Here is a 24,515-nt window from a genome sequence, read left to right on the forward strand (position 1 = left end):
ACTTTTCTGCCCCTAATGATAAGAGTTTTGTTTCTGTTTCAGACAAGTTTTTGGGCAATCAGGTTTTGAGTTATGCTCAAAATCTGACCTTCTCCTTTCGGGTGGATAGGCGGGACACTCGTCTCTCTGCAGAGGACCTGGTGCTTGAAGGGGCTGGGCTTAGAGTATCTGTGCCTCTTATTGCTCAGGGCAACTCCTATCCTAGTGAGAACACAGTGAAGTATGCCTTCAGGTGAGTGAGTGTTCCCTGTAACATTGAAAGAGTCGGGGCTGACTGGGGAGGAAGGAGAGTAATTGCTGTAACAGGAATCTAGCCTGGGGTGGACAGTGTTCTCAGAACGGACAGTAAGAAAAGCAGAACTGTTAATGTTGTTTTTTCGAAATGGAATTCATAATCATACAATCAGATGAATACAGTGCACATGGCCTAGTAGTAGAACATAATTATATGCTAAATGTGTTGTAACAGCATATAATTGCTCGAATGGTCCATTGAAAGAGCACAGCCATCAGCATGTGAAAGCTATAAGCATAGAAAATTATACATACCTCTTTTCCATAGGCTCCATGAAGCAACAGATTACCCGTGGAGGCCTTCTCTTACCCCATTTGAGTTTCAGAAGCTGCTTTACAACTTGACTTCTATCAAGATCCGTGGGACATACAGTGAGAGAAGTGAGTCATTCCACTACTTGGGAAAGTGGGTCTAGGGATGAGACATGGTGTGGTTTCCACAACAGTTGTATATGGGAGAGGAGCAGATTATCTCACTGCTGCAGAATGACAGTGGCCAGCATATTTCAGAGCCTAATTATAAATACCTAAGGGTGGTTGGTTGTCAGTCCATGACTCATGCTTTGCATCAGTCCGCCTTATGACATCTTGCTTCCTGGGCCACTTGCAGGGTACCTACTGTCACTGTGATACGAAGCCCTTGCAGAAGGCGAAGGATCCACAGTCTCTGTCCCTTTGGGCTTTTAAAAAAAAATGTCTTTAGCATTTTTGTCATGACCATGTATAGACCTGATTAATGAAAATCTGGGAGTAGACCAGATTCACCCCAGAATTCTGAAGGAAGTGGCTGCAGAGATGCCAGGATTCTTTAACACACGTGTGACACCTACTCTACTGCTATTACAATTGTAATGTAAAGAGGAAAGAGACAGGAAAACACACAACTGATGAGAGATAATTGTTCTAAGTGGGAAAGGCCTGATCCCCAAATCTCCCCATTTTACAGAACCTCTGTTTACTTTAGTGGGAGTTCCACATAAGGAGGTGCTGTGGGAACTGGCTCTGATTAGAGACAGAACATCAATGGCCTTGAACACCCTTGAGAGATTTTCATGCTAAAACAAATAGATTATTAAAAAAAAAAAAAAGTATGAACTTTTTAGATTGGGAATCTACAAGAATTTGAAGTGGAATTTTTTTACACAAGAGGAATGTACCAATAATAAAACAGAGGGTAGAAAGTGGGCAATGTGACTTATCTGATGAGCATTCCAGCTGCTGCTAATATCCCATGATACGTGGGGTTCTGTTTGGAGTTCTAGAGCTGTTACACTAGAGCAAACACCCTTACGTCAACATATAACAGTCATTTTACATCTGTCGTAGAACTCTGCCTAAGAGGAATTGCTAGGGAAAGTCGCCTTAAGGTACTGAGGGGAGACGACTTTGGAGGAGAAAAACCCAAAAGAGAGTGGGCAGAATTCTTCAGTATGAAGAATTCACTGCATACGTTTTAAAGATTCAAGAGGGCTTGTCTGTCCTTGTAGCCGGGAAGATTAGGAACCATTCTTGGTTTCTGAATAGAACTATAAACAGTGCACACACAAGGCATGATTTTTACTGCCAAAATGTATTTACACAAATCGTGTTCTTTGAACCCTGCTATGTTTTGTATGGCGGCTGTCTGGCAAGCTGCCACCTCTACATACCTGTGTATCTCATCCATAGGGAACAGCCCTCTCTGCTTTCTGGCCTTTGTTCTCTCTGGGTTACCTGGCACCCTTCTCTCATCAACCTAAGCAACTGCTGACTTTCCTGCAAAAGCAATAGCAAACACATCTCTTCCGACACTGTGTGGTCTATCTCTGACTTGTGTGTAAATATACTGTATTGGGCTCATATCATACCATTTTTCAATGCTTCCCTTCCCAATCTCTCCAGGTGCTGGATACCTGGATGATGTCACTATTGTGAGTGCTCGTCCTGAGCCTGGAACCCCTGCAACCTGGGTGGAGAGTTGTACCTGCCCAGCAGGATACCATGGGCAATTCTGCGAGCACTGTGCCCCAGGTTATAGGAGGGAGACACCCAGTCTTGGGCCATACAGTCTGTGTGTGCTGTGTACCTGTAATGGGCACAGTGAGAGCTGTGACCCAGAGACTGGTAAGGAGGAAGACTGTGGGGGAGGGTGGCAGCAGGAGGAGATCTGACTTTTTTTGTTTTGTTTTATTTTTTTTTTTCTTTGTGTGGGGGATGGGATGGGGATAATGACTGGAACAATATTAAAAACATATCCTTGTATTTTTCTCTCCCCCGCTCCCTCACAACCCCACAGGTGCTTGCGACTGCAGAGATAACACTGCAGGCCCTCACTGTGAGAAGTGCAGTGATGGGTATTACGGAGATGCAACTACAGGCATTTCGTCAGACTGTCAGCCATGTCCCTGTCCAGGGGGCTCCAGCTGCGCCGTAGTGCCCAAGACTAAGGAGGTGGTGTGCACCAACTGTCCTGCTGGTACCACAGGTGCGTTCTTTATTCAGAGCTTCCACATCCCTGCCCAGAGAGAGCTTCTTACACCAGGTCTGCTGCTTTGCACAGTAAAGAGAAATGAGCAGAACTGATCCCCTCTGTATTTTGTGGTTGCTTTTTTCTTAGCAGACAGCTCGGTAACTAGTATCGAGCTCTTTGTTGCCATTATTCTTGGGATTCTATGAATTGAAAAAAGCCAAATGTTTCTCTCTTTCCTGAGTGAAGAAACTGAAATTTAGTCTGAGCAAAGTCTGAAAATACTTGGGATACACGAGCCGTGATCATTTCTGATACTGAGCATTGTTAATCATGTGGAGCTGGTTACAGTTCCACTGGCAATGTTTTTTGTGAACATTGATAGGACAGGAGGACAGGATTATTCATGAAGGAGAGGATTAGTCATGGAAAATGGAATACGATTGTCATTAAAACAGGCGTGAGAGCTCTTGAATTTTTCTGTTCAAATCAGGATAAAATTATAGGGCATATCTTCCCTCTGCCAGTCTGTCAGACGTTGCATGTCGTTTGCTGCCGCAGGTTTGTTCTGCCTAGGAAGCCGTAGGCTGCAGTGATTCATCAGGACAGGTCAACTTATGTACAAATCCACATTGTTTTTTACAGCCTAAAAAAAATGTCTCCGCAGATCTGTATCTTATTTTAAATAGTAAATCATAAAGTAGATGAGGGTGTTAACCCTTTAAGTAAAGCCTTTTTTGTCTATAACCAGCAAATACAACTCAAAGTGGCAAGGCCTTCAGCTGAATTTAGGCTTGACACCAGGGAGTCAAAAGAAGAGGACCCTTAAAAAGCTTACAAACACTTGGCTAGATGACTGCCTCTGAGTCCCTGCACAGTTCGCTTTGTCTGCTCAAACACAAGAATATGCCATCTACAGATCAGCTTGGAGGCGTTGCACAGACATGCAATAGATATATATATTTTTTTCGGATTGTGTGTTTTGTTATTGGCTCGAACTGCTAAGTTCAGATCTAGATTCAGATTGCCTTGAATATTCAGGCTTATCTTTATTTATTACTGCCACATCTGGCATGCCCACACTAGTCACTGCTGAGCCTGCTGGGCTCTGCTGCCCTCACCTCCCTCACAATGTGTCCCCACTTGTGGTGAAGTGATTGTGATGTGATGGAAGGGAAAGGGGGAGGTTTGCATGTGAAAGAGCAGCCTGAGAAGCCGAGCTTTTAGCTTGTGTGAGGGGGTCTGTCAAATCTTCTGTGGTTTCCATCCCCGTCTTAAAGGGGTCGACAGAGCAGGGTCACCACTAACATCTTAAGGAGGACTATGGGAAGCAGTGGCATTGGGAAGCAGAGGAGAGTATTGAGCTGTTTTGTGCAGGGAGTCTATATATAGTGAGGGATTAACTGTGGACAAAGTTTGTCATGTGCTGCCTAGGGAGGCCGAGGGGCCAAGTTGTGTATCAGTGATTGCCTAGGGTGGGGAGCTGGAGTTGCTGCAGGGCTGTCTTCTATATGGAATCTTCCATCCTTGTTGCAGCATTACAGCCTCCTGTAATGAAAGTGGTTGGTGAGTCTCCATATATCTGTCTGTCGGCTTTAGCTGATCTCAGTTGTTACAATTAATAGGGGCAGTCATTTTTTGTATTTTATATTTTGGAACTTAGTCTGTGCTGGAGTATAGCTTAACTAGTGTGTGAAGTCTGGAACAGGTTGGGGATCTGTGATATTCAAGTGGCACAAAAATTATGACTTGCAGATTGCAAAATTAGTGGCTTTTTAGTCCAGTGTTTCTCAATGACTGGTCTGTGGACCAGCCCCTGTCTGAGATTTCCCTGACCCACTTTAGGAAGGGAGCAAGCAGGTCCCTGGTATCAAAATGATTGAGAGACACTATTTTAGACTTTTCAAGTGGACAGAATATTGAGAAAAACTGTATGTGGAAAGTTGTGTATTAGTATCTCATTGGCATGTTTCTTAAGAACAAATCAGAGTATTTTTGGAGTGACACAAAGGTTTTTAAATCACAGTTTAACTGGAAATCCAAAGGTAGCTTTAACTATTGGAGGTTGTGACTGACTCCTCCATTGCAGTGCTTTGAAGCCTGATCTCCTCTTCCTGGTTACTTCACATCAGATGAGGAAAAAGGTGCTGAGGGACTCTCTTTGCAGGAGAGGCTATAGGGCAGTGGTTCTCAAACTTTTGTACTGGTGACCCCTTTCAGATAGCAAGCCTCTGGGTGCGACCCCTCCTTATAAATTAAAAACACTTTTATAATGGTGTTAAATATATTTTAAATGCTGGAGGCAAATCGGGGGTTGGGGTAGAGGCTGACAGCTCGTGACCCCCGAGGGGTCCCAACCCCCAGTTTGAAAACCCCTGCTGTAGGGGAATCCAGGTTACCTTGTAACTGCTGGCTGCCTACTGTGACATGTATGTTTGTCTTGCCCCCAGGTAAAAGATGTGAGCTGTGTGACGACGGCTATTTTGGAGATCCACTTGGTGAAAATGGCCCTGCCAGGCTTTGCCGTCTCTGCCAGTGCAGTGACAACATTGATCCCAATGCCGTGGGGAACTGTAACCGCTTGACAGGGGAATGCCTGAAATGCATCTACAACACGGCTGGCTTCTACTGTGACCGGTGCAAAGATGGTTTTTTTGGGAACCCCTTAGCCTCCAACCCTGAGGTTAAATGCAAGGGTAAGTGCGTTTCTCACCTGATTCACATGTGAAAATCAGAACCCTTTTCATGGCTACAGATGCCCCTTCTTAGTCTCACTGGCACATCCTTGGAATGATTGAATGTTTTGGCCACACAGATCTGTCCTTTTGTGCTCGGTCTTGGCTTGACATAATATTAAGGAAAATGTCAGAAGTCCGATTTCGGTGCTGTGTGCAGACTTGTCAACTGCAGTGCTAGATTTCATACTATGCTGATGGTTATGGCTTGATAAAATGCCTATGCTGTAAGCCTGTCCAGTGGCCTGATACAGTATGGGCATTGCATGTAGTATGGCGGTGCAGCTTACGATTTGCATTCTTGTGCTATCTGGCATGTTTGGAGGCTCCAGTCTAATGCTGCTTACAGTGCTGGTTTCCTGCTAATTACTGGGAACATGTTCCCCTTTCCATCTCTGGCAGCGTGCAGTTGTAATCCTTATGGAACAGTGAACCAGCAGACAAGCTGCAATCAAGTAACTGGGCAGTGTGAGTGCCTGCCACATGTCACCGAGAGGGACTGTAGTGCCTGTGAGCCTGGCTTCTACAACCTACAGAGTGGACGTGGCTGTGACAGGTGAGGTTGACCCGCAGCTGTGGCAGCGAGTATGTTTTTCGGGGGGATGTGCTTAACCCTGATTTCAGCATCCATAACAGGAGGATGGGATTTTTTTTGTGAACATTGATAGGACAGGAGGACAGGATTATTCATGAAGGAGAGGATTAGTCATGGAGCAGATCTGATAAGGTTCTATAAAGAAGGGTAATTTATAAATAGAAACCATGTTATGATTACAGGCGAAGACTGGTAGGTGCGGGTTCTGGATCCCATTCCTAGCTCAGTCCCTGCGTGAGCTTGCACAGTTCAGTTAATTTCTGTGCCTTGCTTTCCACATCAAAGACAGGCACAGCAATACCCACCTCACATGGGAGATGTGAGGCTTACTGCTTGTATAGTACCTCTGAGATCCTCGAATGAAAGGTGCAAGTGCAGCCTTTTGTTTTTGCTGTTTTTTTTATTGTCACTTGAAATATAGTCTCCTTCAACAGGTGCGACTGCCATCCGCTGGGTTCCACCGATGGCCATTGTGACATACAAACAGGGCAGTGTGAGTGTCAACCAGGCATCACTGGGCAGCGCTGCAAGAGATGTGAGGTCAACCACTTCGGATTCGGACCTGAAGGCTGCAAACGTAAGTGTTGGTGGGTTGGAGAAGGAGGGGAAGCGGAAACGAACACGGCGTGTCTCCGTTTTCTCATCCTCTCGTTGCCTGCCCACTGCTGCTGCCTTCTCACTTCACCAGCACCATGTTTAATGTGACAAACAAGAGTTGTCTTATTGTGTCCACATCGCAGACAGAGGGTGAGACCTGGTCCCAGGGAGGGTGTTTGAATCTTGATTTATTTGTAAGAGTTTCTTTTTCTGTCTCTGAGGGACTCTGATTGCATTTACTTGTAGACATCTGCTTCTCTTTGGCATAATCACTTGCTCTGAATATGTTTCCAGAACAGTTCTGTTTTCTGCTGTCTAAGCTCCTGCGTCTCTACTCTGGAATGTGCCCATAAGTTGCTGACTCAGTCCTGAGAAGAAACAAAGTGTAAATGTGATACAAATATAGGGCTGTATCTAAATCTTCTTTCCAACTTCCTTGTTACTGAGAGAGTAGATTAACTATTTTCAGATCATTCTAATGAGATGGACCAATACAGAGAGGTCAGATTGTGGGGCACTGGTGTGAAAAGTGTCTCAAACTGAGAAGTTACATCTTGCGCTTTGCCTGATACAGTGCACAGAAGTGTCAAGCCTCAAACTGTGTGCTGGTGCCCTGCTGTGGTGTTCTTTCAGAGAATAGTCTGCAGTTCAGAGAAATTCTCAATCTGTCTTTCTCCCAGCCAGTCTGATTCCCATGCTTTAACTTTTACGCAGCATGTGACTGTGACACCGAGGGCTCTCGCTCACTACAGTGCAAGGAGGATGGTCGCTGTGAGTGTAAGGAAGGCTTTGTGGGGAGCCGTTGTGACCAGTGTGAAGAGAATTATTTCTACAATCGGTCCTGGCCTGGTTGTCAAGAATGTCCTGCATGCTATAGACTGGTTAGAGATAAGGTAAGACCTGCAATGTAACTCTCTACTTGTCTCCTATTACTGCTGGAGGCTGACAAACACCAAGTAGCATACCCCTCTGCTGCTTGCTGGGGGCTGAACTCTTGGGAGAGAGACAGACATGGATCTAGATGTACTTGCATGGAGATTCTCACAAGGTGTCTGAGCGACACCTCCTGGAAGCTGAAACAACTGACAAGTACTTTGTGTCTTAGCTTTTGGAATGACGCTGTTTATTTCTGTCCCCCTATCTCCTTTGCTTAGGTGGCAGAACAACGCGAGAGGTTGCAGGAGCTGGAAAATCTAATAGCAAACCTTGGTACTGGAGATGAAACGGTGACTGATCAGGCTTTTGAGGACAGACTGAAGGAGGCAGAGAGAGATGTCATGGACTTGCTTCGAGACGCACAGAACAGCAAAGGTTGGTTGAACTGATCTGACAGAGGGTGCCATGGAGCTAACGATTTGCTAAATTCCTGGTCCAAGCTTCTTTTTGTTACCACATAATTTGCTTCAGGATTTAATTTAAAGAGACTTTTACTTATAACTATGAAAATCTTTCTACTTGTTTAAAAATGTACATTTAAGGGTACATTAAGGGTATGTCTATTTTCATAGTATTCACCAGTAGCATGTTGCTGCTGTTGCTCATAGCTTTCCCAAAGAAATTTCTTTGGGCCTAAACATTCCATGTTTGGTCTTAGCCCAGAGATGAGTAGGTTGTTTTCCGGGTTTGTTCAAGCTCTGTTCTCTGTAGGATCTTATGCTGTCCTCATCACCATAGTATGTCTCTGTCTTTCAGCAGTTCGCTAAGTGACGTGACTTATGTTGGGTATATGCATAGTTTTAAATATACGTTGTGCATTTGTTAGAGAAGACCGTTGTCAAAGAAACACACCTTGAGCTTGGAGCAGAAAGGAATAAGACTTGTGGTGCTTCTTAGTTCCTGTGCAAGTTTGTTCCATAGTCTCAGTCCAGCCCTGGAAAAAGCTCTGTTTTCTACACAGACAAGCTTTACCCTCTTGGTAGAGAGTTCCATGGTGCCCAAGGAGCTGAATTGTCGACCGTGGTCTTCATGGAGCTTTTGGCAATCTTTAAAAGATATGCTGGGCCTAGGCCATGGAAGATGTAGAGAGTAAGGGCTGTGGGTAGTCAATATAGAGAGCCAAGGACAGGTTTGATGTGCTTTTAGTAGCCCCTGTTGAGGATGACACATGCTGCAGAATTTTGTGATAGTTAGGGTTTCTTCGGGGCTGGTAGCTTCATCCCCAGGTATATCGCATTGCTGTAGTCCAGGCAGGCTGTGACAAAAGTGTGTGTAACCAAAGCCATGTCGCTGTCTTCCAAGATGGAAGGGAGCCTCCTAGCCAACCAGATATGGTGGAAAGCATCTACTATGCGAGAGCTTAGTGTCAGTGAGAAGAGTGTAGTTTAGGAGTACTCCTGGATTTAACTGACCAATTGTGGGTGTTTGCCTTCAACCAAAGGAGACTGCGCCATGGCTGCACATTCTTCTTAATGCTTTCCTCTGCCCACCTGCATCACCTCTGTCTTGCTTGGGTTCAGCTTCACTCAGCCACTGTTCATTCATCAGCTGATCCCAGGCCAGCACTTAAGCCATATTGGTGACCGTGATGTGGTCATATGTAGTGAAGGGTATCCGCTTCAGTCAGCCTCTGTATCTTCTGCATGGTGCTGGCACTTGAGTCCATGTCATCTGACCAGTTCAAGACATATTCACCAGCCAAGGAGGTCGTGGTTTGGATTGACAGGTGTTGGTCTGAGACTCTTGTAGGGTGTCCAGCACTACATGAGTGATTTCACTGAACTCTGGGAATATAGGTGGGCTGTGTGCTGGCCAGCATAGGAGGAGCAGGTCCATGCTGTCTGAGAAACCTTCCCAAATGTGCATGATCATTTCAGAAATTGGGATGATAGTTCTTTGCAGCGGTTGGTGCTGGAACTGCTTACGTAAGTGATTCGAGTGCACAGGTGGTCATAGGATTGGGGGCTTTGGTTGGTTTGTTTCCTAGCCCTCACTTGAGGAGGTAAATAATTCCCCTTTTACAAAAGTCAATTCAGTGTTTAAATGTTCAGCATTGTTAGTGTTTGGGGGGATTTGTGGCTCTTTAAAGTCAAGCTATTTAGAGTCTTAAGCATGCAGGGGATCACTTTACCTTCAGGGTCTCCTAGGGTATGTCTACACAGCATTTTGAAGCTAGTGGGAGCCTGAGGCTTGGGGTAGTGGGGCTCATGCTGATGCGCTAAAGATAACTCTATAGACAGCACTTCGAAATTATGGCTTGTGCTTGGGCTTGAGCCACTGGGGCCTCAGGAGGGGACTGACCTTCAGAGCCTGAGTCCCAGCCCGAGCCATAACTTCAAAGTGCTGTCTCCAGAGGTGTATGTAGAGTGCTAGCATGAGTCCCACTTCCTCAAGCCTGTCGATCCGGGCTGGGAGGCTTGCTCCCATTCAGTCCAAAATGCTGTGTAGACATACCTTTAGGGTGCCTGCATCTCAGGAAAGGCTGTGAAGCTAAAGTGCACTAGTATAGCAGGGAGAGCTCTGGGTTTTTTGCTCCTCTCTGAAATAAATAAAAGGCAAATTAAATGCAGAAACTGTTAGTTCACCATTAAAGTTGAGAGAACAGGTACTCAAAAACCCCTCATATCAATTTCCTGCAACAACCATGTTAATTTGAACACTTTGTGCATTTGTAGTATTTTCTATCTGAATATGTAGTTCAGTAAATTAAAACTAGTTAAATGTTCACATTAAAACCTCCAGGGTGTGTAATCTGGCCAGGGTGACATTGCTATAGAAACCTTAACTCTTGGATTTCCTGAGGATTTTTGTTTATTTGTGGTTGATTTACCAGCCTTCATGTTGCTCTTATTTTTTTAAAATTAATCTCACTCTATGCACAGAATGTGTACATGTGTATTTATAGTACACAATATTAAGATAATGTTAAGGGTCTGGTTTAAAAAACCCAAAACCTTGTTAAGCGCTCTCTCTCCTTGGGTGGCCCTGCTGTGTCTTGGTGTCTTCTACTGTATCCATCAGATTAGTCACTGTTTCAAGAACTGTAATAGTTTCACCTTACTTATCAGTTTTAGGGCAGGGTTTGGGGAGGCCATGGAGAGGTTTCTACCTCCTATAGCATTGCAGAACCCAGATCCAGAGGGGCTCTTTGCCCAGCCACATAGTTGGGAAGGCTTTAGGATGGGGAGGAAAGACACCAGGCTGGTGAATCTGTTGCTGTGTAGATCTGCCAACCGTTACTCTCCTCCTTGTGGAGCAGGAGCACAAGCTGTGGAGGCTGTTGTTTCTCAGGTATGCAACAGCGGTTGCAAAGCAGTTTTGGAGCCTGGGGTGTGAAGATTCCTTACTGTCTACCTCTCTGTGCAGCAGAGAACAGTGCATGGCTTGCCCCTTTATCTGTGCATTTTTGGATAGAATTTGACCCTAATACAGTTTTCAAACTGGGGCACACACCCTTGAGGAACATTTTGAGCACGGGAGGTAGCTTGTGCCAGCCCCACACAGCCCGGGCATCACCTCCACCCCATGACTCACCTCCAGAGACCATTGCATGCACTTTCCTCCACCCTGGAAACCCGAGTAGGAGGGAGCGAGGGGCAGGTATTGTCCATGCCCTAGCGGGGCAGCCTGGCTGCAAGGTTGAGGAAGTCTCGGCTGTGCCATTGGTCAGTATCCGTGTATTTGAAACTTTACAGGTGTAGGTAATATAATTAAAGTTGCGTTAAAGTCTCTGTTAGGTTTATCAGGCGTACTTTTGCATGTGTCTGTTTTTGTCTGTTTAGGGGGGTGCAACCAAAAAATGTACCTCAAAGGAGGGCTCAGCTCCAAAATTTGCAAACTGCTTCCCTAATAGAATAGGTGGAACAAATGTTTCATACTTTGAACATAATTCATTTGTAAAGCAACTGTCCACCTCCTTTATGTGCCAGGCCTTGCATTCAAAATTCAGGCCAAATGTGCTCACAAACGCTTAATGCCCAGCAGGAGCATTAAAAGGTAGAGGTGTCTTCATTTCTTGTGGTTTTTATGCACATTCTGGTAATGACTTGGATTGTAAGCCGATTACCCTCTCATTAAAAGGCTCTTCTGGACCCCTTTCAACAAGGGATTAACCTACCAACATGTTGCAGACGGCAGTGACTTACCAAATGTTTTATTTCTGCAACTCATGCTTCCAGTGTAATTAATTTTGCTTTCTCCCTTTTTATGTTGTTCGCCTCAGATGTGGATCAGGACCTGATGGATCGTCTCAAGAAAATTAACAGCACTCTGGCAAGCCAGCTTGGCCGATTACAGAACATCCAAAATACAGTGAGGGAGACTGAAGGCCTAGCTGAGCAAGCCCGAGAGCGGGTGGAGGGCACAGAGGACCTGATTGAAGTAGCTTCTAATATGCTAGAGAAGGCAAAGATGGCAGTTGCCAATGTGGTGAGTATTTTGTGACGTAAACGCCCTATTGTGTATTGTCTTCCATTTTTGTGAGTAGAATAAGGTTCTTAATGTCCTGAGTACATTTCTCCTCCCTGCCCCTCATCACAAACTAGCACTAAGCTTGGGTTGTAACATTGTGTGTTTAACATCATAGAGAATCTAATAAAATGGGGGATAAGATTTGTTAGTGTGTATGGCACAAACAAATGAGAAAAATATTACTAGTTGAAAGGAAACTCCTGGTATTCTTCATAGTTTTACATTTTTGTACTTGCTGCTTATAAAAGCACTTGAATGGGAAACATGTATATCTTTGTACAAGATTTGTTGGCTCTTCCATTGTATACTGAGTGAGCTGTGTATATCCCAGCACTCATAAACAACCCTAAGGGATTTCTGTAACCACTTTGCCTCCCACTGTGCTCCCCAGTCACTCTCTTTCACACACACTTACACATCCTAAACAAAATCTTGAAGCATTTGTTTTGGGGGAAGAACCCATGCTAAAAATCTCAGACTTTGCAAACTAATGTAAGAAATGAGAAATAGAGCAGTCACAAGTCTGCAATCCATGACTATGAATAATTAAAGTGACAATCAACAAAAGAGAAAAGAATAGCTTCTGAAATGATATTTGATTTTGCTTTCAGTCCATTACCCCACCAGACTCCAGTGGTGACCCAAACAACATGACTCTCTTGGCAGAAGAGGCTCGTAAACTGGCTGAACGGTAAGGCCCAGTGTGCCAGTACAAAGTGGCAATGTAAGGGTAGGGCACTTGGTTTTTGCCTTCTTGAGGGCTGCATGGGCCCCTGCTGGGAAATGGAAGGCTAACCTTAATTTGCCTGGAATGGAGCAAGCCTCCTTTTGCTCAATACAAAGCTGCAGCTGCTTGGATCAATGGTGGGGCATTGAGTTCTGGGACCTGTAGTCATCAGAGCTGTATATGAGTATTACTGATGAGGGCAACCTTTGGCCTAAACACCATGCTGTAGAAATGTAAAATCATAGTAGTACCCTGCAGTTGCTCTCACAAGCTTTACTGGTGTGTTGGCAGTGGGCTGGGGAGACAACACCGCTTTATTAGCACCCTAACTGTGGTACTGGGAGAGGAGAGGGGGAGGAGTAGATGGGAATAAAATTGGCTGGTAATTCTAATTGGATTATTTTCCCTCTGTAATATTGTCTAGACACAAACAAGAAGCTGATGACATTGTGCGCATAGCAAAGGCAGCAAATGATACATCCACAGAAGCGTATACATTGCTGTTGAAGACACTGGCAGGAGAGAACCAAACTGCAACTGACATAGATGAGCTCAACAGGAAGTGAGTCAGTAACAGAAAGCAGATTATTCTCTCCTGGGTTTGAATGGGGAAGGGGGATGGTGCTTAAAACAAGATGTCCTCTGTACTTTGGCTGGTGGGTGGTACCTGCTTTTAAGCAGTAGGTTTCATGTGAGTTCTCTATTTCAACTTCTGTCTTCACTTCTGCCAAGACAATTTTATCCCTCTTTTTCTGATTCAGTAAAAGAATGAAATCATAGGCTAACTGGATACTCTGTTGTCTCTTAGGTATAATCAAGCAAAAAACATTTCACGAGACCTAGAGAAACAGGCTAACAAGGTGCATGCGGAGGCAGAGGAAGCTGGGAATAAGGCCCTGCAGATCTATGCTAATCTCACCAGTCTTCCTGCTGTGGACTCCAAGGGGCTAGAGGTATCTGAGTCAAGCAACATGCACAGTGTGTTCAAAGATCAATGGTGGCAAATATGAACTGGTGTGATAAATTACTAATGCCTTGTTTAGTGCTTTGCAAACAATACCAGAGCTATCACCTGTATGTTTAAGTGCCATGTAATTTTTGTCTGTATGGAATAGTCAGGACCTTGACATTTCAGTCCTCATCAGAAAGACCCACACAAAGGAAATTGCATGTTTCTCTATTTATCCATTTCTGAAGGATGAAAGACAGAGTCTCCTGCTTTTAGGGAAAGCAAGACTTTCAGACCTAATGCCGAGCCCTCTAAGCTGTTCCCTTTCCCATTCTCTCTCCTCCTACCCTCCCTCCCCCCCCCCCCCCAACCATACACACACACTAGAAGAGAGTTTGATGTAAGCTTTCTTGCATAGGGACTGTCTCTCTCTGTGTTTTGTATTTCATTCAGCACAGTGAGGCCCTGATCCTGTTAAGAATTTTTGAACATCAAATTAGTAATAACAGAATAGTAGGAGTCTAACTGCAGCTTCTGTCTCTTTTGAGCACAGGAAAGTACACAGTGTATCTGTTGTCTCCGTGCAAAGAAGTTCTGTTATGTTCACAGAAGCTGGTTTTGTTTCCGATCTTTACATACAGAATGAGGCAAATAAGATCAAGAAGGAGGCAGAGGAGCTGGATCAGCTCATTGACAGGAAGTTGATGGATTATGAGGATTTGAGAGAGGACATGAAAGGGAAGGAGCTGGAAGTGAAGAATCTCTTGGAGAAAGGAAGGACTGAACAACAGGTTAGTTCTGGGGTGCGTAGGCTCTTACTTTGTGAAGTGACCCTAAGGAAGCAAATGACAGACCAGATCTGAGAGATTCATTCATTCTTATGCTGCTAATAACTGACTTTGTGGACATCAAGGTGGGTGGAGGGAATAAACCGCAGGTTCTGAACACAAAATAGGAAAAGCTAGTGAAAATGCAGAGGCGTTGAGATTCTCACTGGAGGGCATAAACAGCAGCGGACTGTGCTATGTGGGGCTGTGTCATGGGAACAGGTACCCCTCAAATGATTTGTGTAGAGAAAGCATAGTCTATCATTGGTAATGAGCCCTTTGTTTGTACTGGTCTGGGATTTGCTGGGCCACTGGCATGACACATTGTTGCGTGGTTAGATTTTGTTCTACAGAAGACGAGAATATGCTGAGCTGTGTTATGTATCTCTAGACTGCCGACCAGCTGCTGGCCCGAGCAGATGCTGCCAAAGCTCTGGCTGAAGAAGCTGCCAAGAAGGGGAGAGAGACACTAGAGGAGGCCAATGACATTCTCAGCAACCTGAGAGGTATAAGAGAGACCTCTAGGGACAATAGCTGTACATGGTTTGTATAATGACTGGGCCTCTTCCATCTGAGGCAAACTGGTTTAGGGAGTTGTGTGGTTTAAGCTCTTGCCTCTGGAAACTAACTTTTCATTCAACAGCGACCATAAACCTACATTGCTAGCCTCCACTTATAATTTAGCATCACTATACAGTCTGCGTATTGAGCCTCAAACCCCCCTGATCCGCAGTCACTGGTATTCTGGAAGATCGGAGCACTGCATTTGCCAGAAGGGAGAAAGACAATAATAAACTTGATCTTCTATTCCTATATCAGTGTAAATACTGCCCTGACTGCCTGTGCAGTCAATCAGTACATCCTGGGTTAACACCTGTGATACCACCAGCGTGTGTGTCTCCTATAACAGAACCAATAGCACTCCTTTCAAAGGCATTGACCAGCTTGCCCCCCGTCCCCTATCGTTCTTCTTCCCTCCAATTTTAAAGGTAGCATAGGCTGTGCTGCTTGCTAGGCTGCTGGCTAGGTTTCCTTGGCCTGACAAGTGTCTGAGCCTTCCAGAACAGGAGGCAAAACATTTCCTGAATTTTTATCAGATTTTGACAAGCGTGTGAATGATAACAAGACAGCCGCTGAGGAGGCACTGAAGAAGATTCCTGCCATTACTCGAACCATTGCTGAGGCCAATAATAAGACAAGGCAAGCAGAGCTGGCTCTTGGTAATGCTGCTGAGGATGCCAGAGAAGCCAAGAACAAAGCAGATGATGCTGAGAAAATTGCAAATTCTGTCCAGAAGGTGAGACTCTCACAGCACTGTTTGAGTCACTCTTTGTGAAATAGTAAAATTAACTGAGTAAATTTATTTCTGCCCCGTCTGTCCTGATGGGACTATGCACTTCCTGCCCGACTGAGTGGTGGTAAGCCCATGGTGAGCTAACATGGTTTTCACAACCCACTGTGTAAACTCCAGGGAGTGAGATGAGTAGATGTGAAATCTACTGCTGAATTGTGTGGTTGAGCTTGCCTCCCATCAGAAATGGCACATACAGCAGAGAAACTTGCCCTTTGGTGCATTATGGGAGAAAGAAAGGGGTGAAGAATTTTCTTTTGTATCCTGCGTGTTCCATCCTTTTTGAACCTTTTATCTACATTGACCTTAGAATGCTGCCAGTACAAAGTCTGAGGCCGACAAGACGTTTTCTGATGTGACAGAGCTAGATAAAGAAGTGGATGACATGCTGAAACAGCTGCAAGATGCAGAGAAGGAGCTGAAGAGGAAGCAGGAGGATGCTGACCAGGATATGATGATGGCAGGCGTGGTGAGTTACTCTGGGAGCTGAATACAGTGTGTGGGACAGTAAGAAGAGTGGATACTGGTATCAGTGGTGAAAGCTGGTATGGTGGCTCTGTCATTCTTAGTATCTTATCGGCTGTCCGGTTGCAAAAACATCTGGTTTGGGTCTCAAGTCCAGTTAGTGACTTTTTTTTTTTAACTAAGTTTTGTAAGAGAGAGAAGAAAACCAGGATTAGAATATAATGCCTCTTGTAACTTTAACTATAGAGCACTGCCGCAACTTTATAGTCTGGAGACAGACTTCCATGACCTAAGACTTGCCCCATCTCTAAATGAAAGAATGATTGCAGCCCAGAATGGTCTCTCTTGTCCAATGGAAGCCTCCTCCATTATTAGTTTTCCCATAGAAGATTAAGTAATTTGATATGCGTATTGCCCTGCTCTCCATATTCACGCATCTGAGCTGTGATACAGATCTAAGACTGAAAGGGGTTGGGGATTATTATCCTAAACAGAGGAGCCAGGGATGCAAAACAGTGTCTAGAGACATATGAGAGTAGCCCGTTGTGGTGTTGTTGGGCAAGTTCAATGATCTAGGAAGGCAAGCGCTGGGTGGGGAAGCTTTGCGATGAGGAGAGGCAAATCCATTATGATCCTGACCACTTTGACATCATTGCATTTACACACACTTTTTTTTTCTACAGGCTTCACAGGCTGCCCAAGAGGCAGAAGACAATGCAAGAAAAGCTAAGAACTCTGTTAACAGCTTGCTCACCATCATTAATGACCTTCTGGGACAGCTAGGTATATATCTAATTTACAACTCTCCCCACTCCTAGCAGAATTCTGCTCCTAAACAAACTTGCCTTCTTCTTCAGAGCATTGTTTTATTGCAGAAGCTGGAAAAAAGTAGCATAGTGTCTAGTGGTCCATTAAATTATTTATTTGGATTAGCTTGGTGTCTAGTGGTCCATTAAATTATTTATTTCTGAATCAGTATTTTGTGGGTTATCCACAAAGACTCACAGTGTATGTGGTGTGTTCATTGCTGCTTTGTGTGAGCATTGCAGATGTGACTTTCAGTTCTGCAGTGTCTGAGACTGTTTGGCCCTTACTGTACAAAGAAGGCTGGTGTGTGTATGTGAGGAGATCTCTTTGTCCTCGTTTGTGTCCTATGCTCAGATTATATTCCTTTCTGCTTCTGTAGACTTAAATAACCGTTTTGGTTACTCCATCTCCTGTGATGGTCCCCCAGCAGAGAAGGAGAGCAGAGAAATGATGAAAAGCCCACTAGCTCCCGTTTTGATAAATAGGTTCATGATCTTAATATTGCTGCTTGGAGGAGTCTAGAGCCCTTTTGACAAGCATGCCCTGGCTTCTTCAGGAAAGGAGGAAAGGGAAAGCTCCTATTCAGAGCCAAAATGAAGGGTTGAGAAGGAACCAGGTAGTCCTTCCACCCTCTTCTCTCTCAGACACAGTCACCTACAAAGTAGGCCACCAACAGAGTCTCTCCAATAGACATTGAAGGTAAAATGAGAGCAACAGCTGGCTTTAGACACTACTATAGTCTTCTAAAGGCAACAGGACTTCAGTTAATTACAATGGAAAATATTTTCCCTAACTCGTTAAACCTTCTTCTTCCCCTCCACGCTGCCCACCCTGGAGTTTTGTCCTTGTGTCATGAACAGCTTGTCGGAAGAATGTATATTCACAATAAACGCCTTGCTTTTTAAAAAATTCCAAGTTCTGCTACATCCCAAGACTTGAGTTAGGATTTGCTAAATCCCACCTATGTTTGCAAAGCCCTAGCCCAGCGACAAGTAGAGAATAATTAACCATATACTGCACAGCTGTGATTCAGTCATAGGGATCATATAAGCTTATAAATTGTAGAAGTGAAGCTTATGTTAAGAACCCGCAAGATGGAATTTCTGACCTTTTGTTATTAAATTACGTTAAAGACAACATTTAAAAATGTATTATTGAAAACAAAAAGATCCATATCCTCAGCTTGTATAAAGCAGCAGAAGATCTGGCCCACGATGTGTGCAATGAGTTAGGATCATTTAAGTCACCTGTTACCCATGGAGTATAGAGACTGGGTGATAGGCTTATTATTTATTTGTGGTGGGCTCAGGTAAGTGTGGTGTTTACATCCAAATACAGAGGAACCCACTTATTCTGAAACTCCACCTTGTGAAGTGTAGTGGTAGTTTTGCTTTGTTTCATGGTATTGAAAGTGCCAGTAGCAATTCCAGTTAGTATTAATGCTCTGAAAACAGTTATTTCACCGTAAGACGGTTCCACTGTATTAATCCATAATTTGCACTCTACTGGTTAAGTGCTTGAGAGCAAGCAACAGCCTCATGAAATGTTAGTGGAATTCACTGTGTGCACTGCTGGTTTTCTAGGGCAACTGGACCCAGTGGACTTGAACAAACTGAATGAGATCGAGGGTACCCTGAACACGGCCAAAGATCAGATGAAAGATAGTGACCTGGACCGGAAAGTTGCTGAATTGGAGGATGCAGCCAGGCGGCAGGACGAAGCCATACAGGCCTACAACAGGGACATTGAGGATATCCTGAAAGACATTAACAACCTAGAAGACATCAAGAAGACCTTGCCGTCTGGATGTTTCAACACCCCGTCCATTGAGAAACCCTAAGGGTGTGCTAGGGGTGGGATGGGGAGCATTCCCCCAGTGACTTGTGGAGCAATTGTTTGGCTATGGAGTGCCTTAACACACAGAGTACCTTCTTCAAATCCCCAGCTCTCCGCTGCTCACAGTTGCTATCTTCTTTCCAAATCAGGAAAAGTTGCAAAGTTTTAAAGAGAAGCAAATTAAATAACAATTTCGGGGCATCAAAGGGTTTTTTTTTATAAATTTTCTCTTCCTCAACACTCCACCTCTGCCCCTCTCTCATACACACGTCCCTTTGATTTGCACAAGGATGTGAAATGTTTTGGACTACTCTTACTGTGGTGCAGAAATGACCACGTGAGACGGTGTACTGTGGGGCAAACTAGCTCTCGTTTTTCTCCTCTTCCCCCTAACACCTTAAAACCTCCTCAGTCCCAGAGTTCGCTGTTTCTATGAAGGAAAGGGTTGGCTATCAAAGTATTATTACAATGGCCAGTATAGCTGCACTCATAAAGAACACTAATCCCCTTCCCCAAATGTTAACTATTTAAAAAAAAAAATCTATGTAAATTAGTGGCCAATCAAAATATTTGGTAGCCATCTACCAAATGGTTTAGCATCTTTCTAGAGTGCAGTATATCCATCTACTGAGAAAGATATACAGCCTCTGAGAAGAGCTTGAGGGAGGAAAGGGAGAAGAATGGGGTGATAGGTCTCAACAACATTACTGTTGGCCTATAAACTAGAAATTTTGTCTCATATCTGTGAACAGCTGCCTAACCCAATTCTCCAGGTAGGGAAGCTTGCAAGTGATCAGCTCGGATCTCCTCAGTAATAGTTACTAGGAGTCTCAAAAGAAAACTTCTAGGGTGAGAGAGAGACAGACAGATTTTTTTAAAGCCACTAAGATCTTTTATAGAAGAAAGCAGAGCGCTTTTACCAGTTTGTCTGAATATGAAGTTGATGTCTTCAGGTAGAAAATGGGTGTCTAAGATAGAGATGTAAGGGTCTGTCTCTCCATCCTCTTGCTATCAGGGGATGGTATTTTTACACTACAGTATCAGGCTTGCCTTTGTTATCATCCTATCCCTGTTTTCCTGCTGATCTCCCAGTCTTCCTAAGATGCCGCAGCACAGATTGTTCAGGCCTAGCTCTGATGGCAGATATCCAGCACGCACAGTATTTCACACAGCTGCCACTGCTTGCCTCTTTAGAATTTCTATCCAACTCAATGACACCTGCTCCCACCTAGTTAAGCTGCCTTGTAGGGTGGGGGGAGGGGTTGCCTTTAACTCCTCCCCCTTGAGTTTTCTCATTAGATCAGTCTGACACCACCTGCCTTTGAGATCCATATATATCTATCCTTAAACACTATGCAACTTTGTACGTTTGCGTAGCGGGGAAGAAATTATTATCTGACACACACTGGTGCTATTAATTATTTCAAATTGATATTTTTGAGTGAATGTGGGTTTTTTGTCTTGTGTCTGTTTGTTTTATCTTGATTATAGAGTGAGGAAGTCTATCTTTTTGTGTGTGTGTAAATATACTCGGTCCTATTTCCAGAATGGCACGGTCTGTTCTCCTCTACTTGCTTCCTTTTAACCATCACTACACGTGCACCATATATCTCTTCCATTTATTATTCCTTTGGGGTCAGGCATCTCCCCTGGCCAGGCTCCTGCTCTCTTCCCTCCTTTGTGTTTGCAGTATCTCTATTCTGTGGTATTAATAATAACCCACTAGCCTCTGTGTGCAGCCCAATGATGGGGCACCCAGCCTCTCTTCCAGAGCCAGCCCCAGCCCCTCGAAGGACTCTGAGGTGTGTAGCTCATAAGAAACTGGTTACCATCTTTGTTTCTGACAAATGAAAGTGAGATGCTGATTTTTGATGGTTGTGGCTTTGCTCCTGGGAGTTGTAGCACTATTATAGGCCCAGTAGAGGTCTAAATGCTGAATCTGTAGCCTTCCTACATGTGCGAGAAATGAGAGCTCAGTTTGGGGCTCTGTACATCATCAGGGACAGAGCTACTGGGCAGGGGAGAGTGGTTCCAGCCCGCCCTCACCTCTCCTGCTTCTTTCCCAGAGCTTGTTACAATTTACCAAAAACTGACTTGGAATTCCCCTGCCTGTGAATGCTCCTAAGCCCACCAGTGGAGGAGAGCTGCCTTCGCCCGTCGCACTTCTGGGACTTTCATATCAGTATTTCCTGGCTGGCTGCTCTGGTCCTGTGGGTGCCTCCCAACCATGTCACCTCTGCCAAGGCTGTGGAAAGAGCAGATACAAAGAGGCAACACCATGCCCTGGCTGACCTCAGGCCTAAGGTTTCTGGCTTTTCACTTTTTCTTAAGCTGTTTTTAACAGATTTTTATTTTTTAAAAAAGGATCTTTATAAGCAATCTCTTAATACACTACTGCCGTACAGCCCCATTATGTCATTGTATAGGTCCAGTTATTTCTTTGCATAATGTGATGACAAGAAGGCTGCTGGTAGAATGCTGGTTGTCACAGGGAACACACAACAGTTCCCTCATTTTATTCTTGCCTGTGGTCTCCTCCATATGTGCCTTCACTTCAGCTTTTGCCTTAATCTGTGGTCTTGCTGTCTGGGGCGGTGAACAAAATGCAACACTTTCAGTTTTTTTATGTATAAAACAGTATTTCTTATTTATAATAAAGTCTGAATATTTGTAACCCCTTATACCGTGACTTTCTTTGAGTGTTCCTTTATTTGGGGGAAGTGGATGGTGACTTGGCATGTACGGTTTGCCTCTTGAAGTGGGGGTTGGAATACAGACTCTTTCTCTCTCCCCCTTTTCTGCTGGGATTGTTTTGGTTTATCTGCTTTGAGAGGACCTTACCTAAATCTTCTCTCGGGATTTGTAACAGTGAAGAGAGCTCATCTCATGAGAGGGGGAGTCTGACTATGCTCTTGTGGGAATTGATAGATGGATGCTAACTTTCTCTGAACTTTCGGAGGCCATACATATATGCACTGCATACCTTCTGCTGCCCCTGCTTTGTTTGATGTAGGTGGTAGAGCCCTGCGCAGGACAGTTTTTTTAATCCTGCTCTTGTCCCACCCTGCAATACCTTCTCCCACTCCCACCTGCTCTTGCATTTTTATCCTGCTCCCACCCGCAAAATCCTTAGATCCCGCGCAAGAGAGAGATTATCCCCCGCTACTAAAAAAAGAAAGGGGCAGGGGAGGGGGGAAGACTGTTAATATATATACACAGAGAACATCAGAGTTATGAACTGACCAGTCAACCACACATCTCATTTGGAACCAGAATTATGCAATCAGGCAGCAGCAGCGACAAAAAAAAGAAAGCAAATACAGCACAGTACTGCGTTAAACATAAACTACTAAAGAAAATGGAAAACAGCATTTTTCTTCTGCAGAGTAAAGTTTCAAAGCTGTGTTAAGTCAATGTTCAGTTGTAAACCTTGGAAAGAACAACCATAACGTTTTGTTCAGTTACAAACATTTCAGAGTTACCAACAACCTCCATTCCCAAGGGGTTCATAACTCTAAGGTTCTACTGTAAAACGGAATTCAGACACAATTTTTATCACTAAAAGAATAAAACAGATCTTACTAAAACCATGTAAAATACTTTTAACTCCTGTTACAATAGACATCAAATCTCTTTCTATCCCTTACTTAAATGTAAGTATTAAAACCTTTATTTAAAAAAAAAAAAAAGAAAAACTTGCTTTACATTGCTAAATATCTATTTATAACAAACTGATGAGAGATTTAGTGTTTTCCCACAAATTACCAGTGTGTTTTTTTTTCTTTTTTGACAATCCAATATGGCCACAACAAAGTACATTTTACCCACCCCCACTATTCTGGCAGCGGGTCCTGCAGGACCTGTGGAATCCCAGTTCCGGTGCAGGGCTCTAGTACTAGTAGGTGGTATCAACACAGTTACTTCTGAACTGACTGCACCATCCGCCTGCTAGAGAGGGGGAGTGCTCCCATCTCAATGTTCCTTTTTAATGTCTTGCTTTACTTCATCTTCTCTCATCCTTTCTCATTTCAAGGATCTTTTATGAAGTTGAAAACGTGCCACTGTGGGTTACTGCCCTCAGGGGTCAGAGAGGAGGCCTTTCTTGTTAGAGGTACATCCTTCTTCAAGACAAGTCTGTGCCAGCAACAAAAATCCCGTCCTGGCCCCTGTTCAAACAAAGCATAGAAGTTTAAAAAACAAAAACCCAAAGTGAGTTGCAAACGATTGTGGTGATAATTAGTTCTCTCACACAAGAGAGTTTTAGTTCTTTTGGCTAAAAATAAAATCAGTTACATGCTGCAGTTTTCCTTGTCACTGAAGGGTAAGTGTATATGGTGTGGCCAGCTGGTCGAGCGGGGGTGCTCATCACCCATGGAAGAATTGAAGGGTAAGCGGTATGTTTCTCTGCACACCGTGAAGGTAAGATCTGCTCTACCTTGATTGGAGAGGCTGTAGAGAAGAAGTGACTCTGAACTGAAAGATCACCTTCTTCTGCGTTAAAGAGAATTTAGCTTCTATGTTTAAATTAGTGATCCTGACATTCCCTGGACTGTTCCGAGTGACCTCCACCACGATTGGCAGTGGCAAGAAGGAAACTTCTTCTCCAATCTCCGCAGCTTCCATTCATTCATAAATTTCATAGACTCTAAAGCCATATGGGAGGGACCATTATGATCATCCAGTCTGACCTCCTACAGACCACAGAATTTCACCCAGTAATCTCTGCATCAAGTCTATAATTTCTGGTTGCACTGGAGTTTATCTTTCAAAAAGTCATTCCATGACAAAGAATCCACCACACATATTGGTAAGCTGTTCCGATGGTTAATTACCCTCACCATTTAAAAGTTTCTTATTTCCAGTTTGAATTTCTCTACTTCCAGATCTTGGATTTTACTAATGCCATACATTAATTCCTAGGCCTGGCCTAGATTAGGATTTCAAGGTGTGACACTAGCACCCAATGTCACCTGCTCCCATCTGGTTAAGTTTCCTTGTAGGGTAGGGGGAGGAGGGTGCCTTTCACTCCACCCTTTATTCGCCCTCTGACAAGGTAGCAGCCTCTGGAGTTTTCTCATTGGATCAGTCTACTTGGTCGTATTTCCAGAGTGGCACAGTTTGTTCTCCTCTACTTGCTTCCTCTGAACCTTGACAACTCATGCACAATTTATTATTCCTTTGGGGTCAGGTATCTCCCATGCCTGGATTCGTGCTCAGCCAGCCCTCACGTCTCCTGCTTCTTTCCCAGAGCTTGTTACAATTTACCAAAAACTGACTTGGAATTCCCCTGCCTTTGAACACCCCTAATCCCACCAGTGGCGGAGCGCTGCCTTGGCCCAGGGACTATCTAACATGCTAACTAACACATTTTTAAAGTCTAGTGTACTCTGCTTCTACCATTTTAAGACATGTTACTAGCAATGTGCATTGGCAACAATAAATTTCCTAAACGTATTGACTAACATGCTAACATCACACCT

The 24,515-nt window shown here is 44.2% G+C and overlaps 1 protein-coding gene across 1 annotated transcript in view; it reads left to right on the forward strand.

Moving 5' to 3' along the window:
• The window catches only part of LAMC1 (laminin subunit gamma 1), a 133,141-nt gene extending 111,425 nt beyond the window's left edge, over positions 1–21,716 (forward strand). Inside the window, exons 10-28 of the mRNA XM_048860693.2 lie at positions 43–232; positions 563–675; positions 2,176–2,397; positions 2,570–2,758; positions 5,191–5,436; positions 5,878–6,031; positions 6,505–6,647; positions 7,382–7,560; positions 7,822–7,978; positions 11,826–12,031; positions 12,685–12,764; positions 13,225–13,362; positions 13,609–13,753; positions 14,391–14,540; positions 14,968–15,082; positions 15,674–15,873; positions 16,238–16,396; positions 17,076–17,175; positions 18,783–21,716. Of these exons, the coding sequence (XP_048716650.1) occupies positions 43–232; positions 563–675; positions 2,176–2,397; positions 2,570–2,758; positions 5,191–5,436; positions 5,878–6,031; positions 6,505–6,647; positions 7,382–7,560; positions 7,822–7,978; positions 11,826–12,031; positions 12,685–12,764; positions 13,225–13,362; positions 13,609–13,753; positions 14,391–14,540; positions 14,968–15,082; positions 15,674–15,873; positions 16,238–16,396; positions 17,076–17,175; positions 18,783–19,039 (3,143 nt within the window). The 3' untranslated portion in view covers positions 19,040–21,716. The remainder of the gene's footprint in view (positions 1–42; positions 233–562; positions 676–2,175; positions 2,398–2,569; positions 2,759–5,190; positions 5,437–5,877; positions 6,032–6,504; positions 6,648–7,381; positions 7,561–7,821; positions 7,979–11,825; positions 12,032–12,684; positions 12,765–13,224; positions 13,363–13,608; positions 13,754–14,390; positions 14,541–14,967; positions 15,083–15,673; positions 15,874–16,237; positions 16,397–17,075; positions 17,176–18,782) is intronic.
• The last annotated feature ends 2,799 nt before the right edge of the window (positions 21,717–24,515 follow it).

The sequence above is a fragment of the Caretta caretta genome, chromosome 8 (assembly GCF_965140235.1).
Source record: "Caretta caretta isolate rCarCar2 chromosome 8, rCarCar1.hap1, whole genome shotgun sequence".
In the NCBI taxonomy this organism is placed as follows: domain Eukaryota; kingdom Metazoa; phylum Chordata; order Testudines; family Cheloniidae; genus Caretta; species Caretta caretta.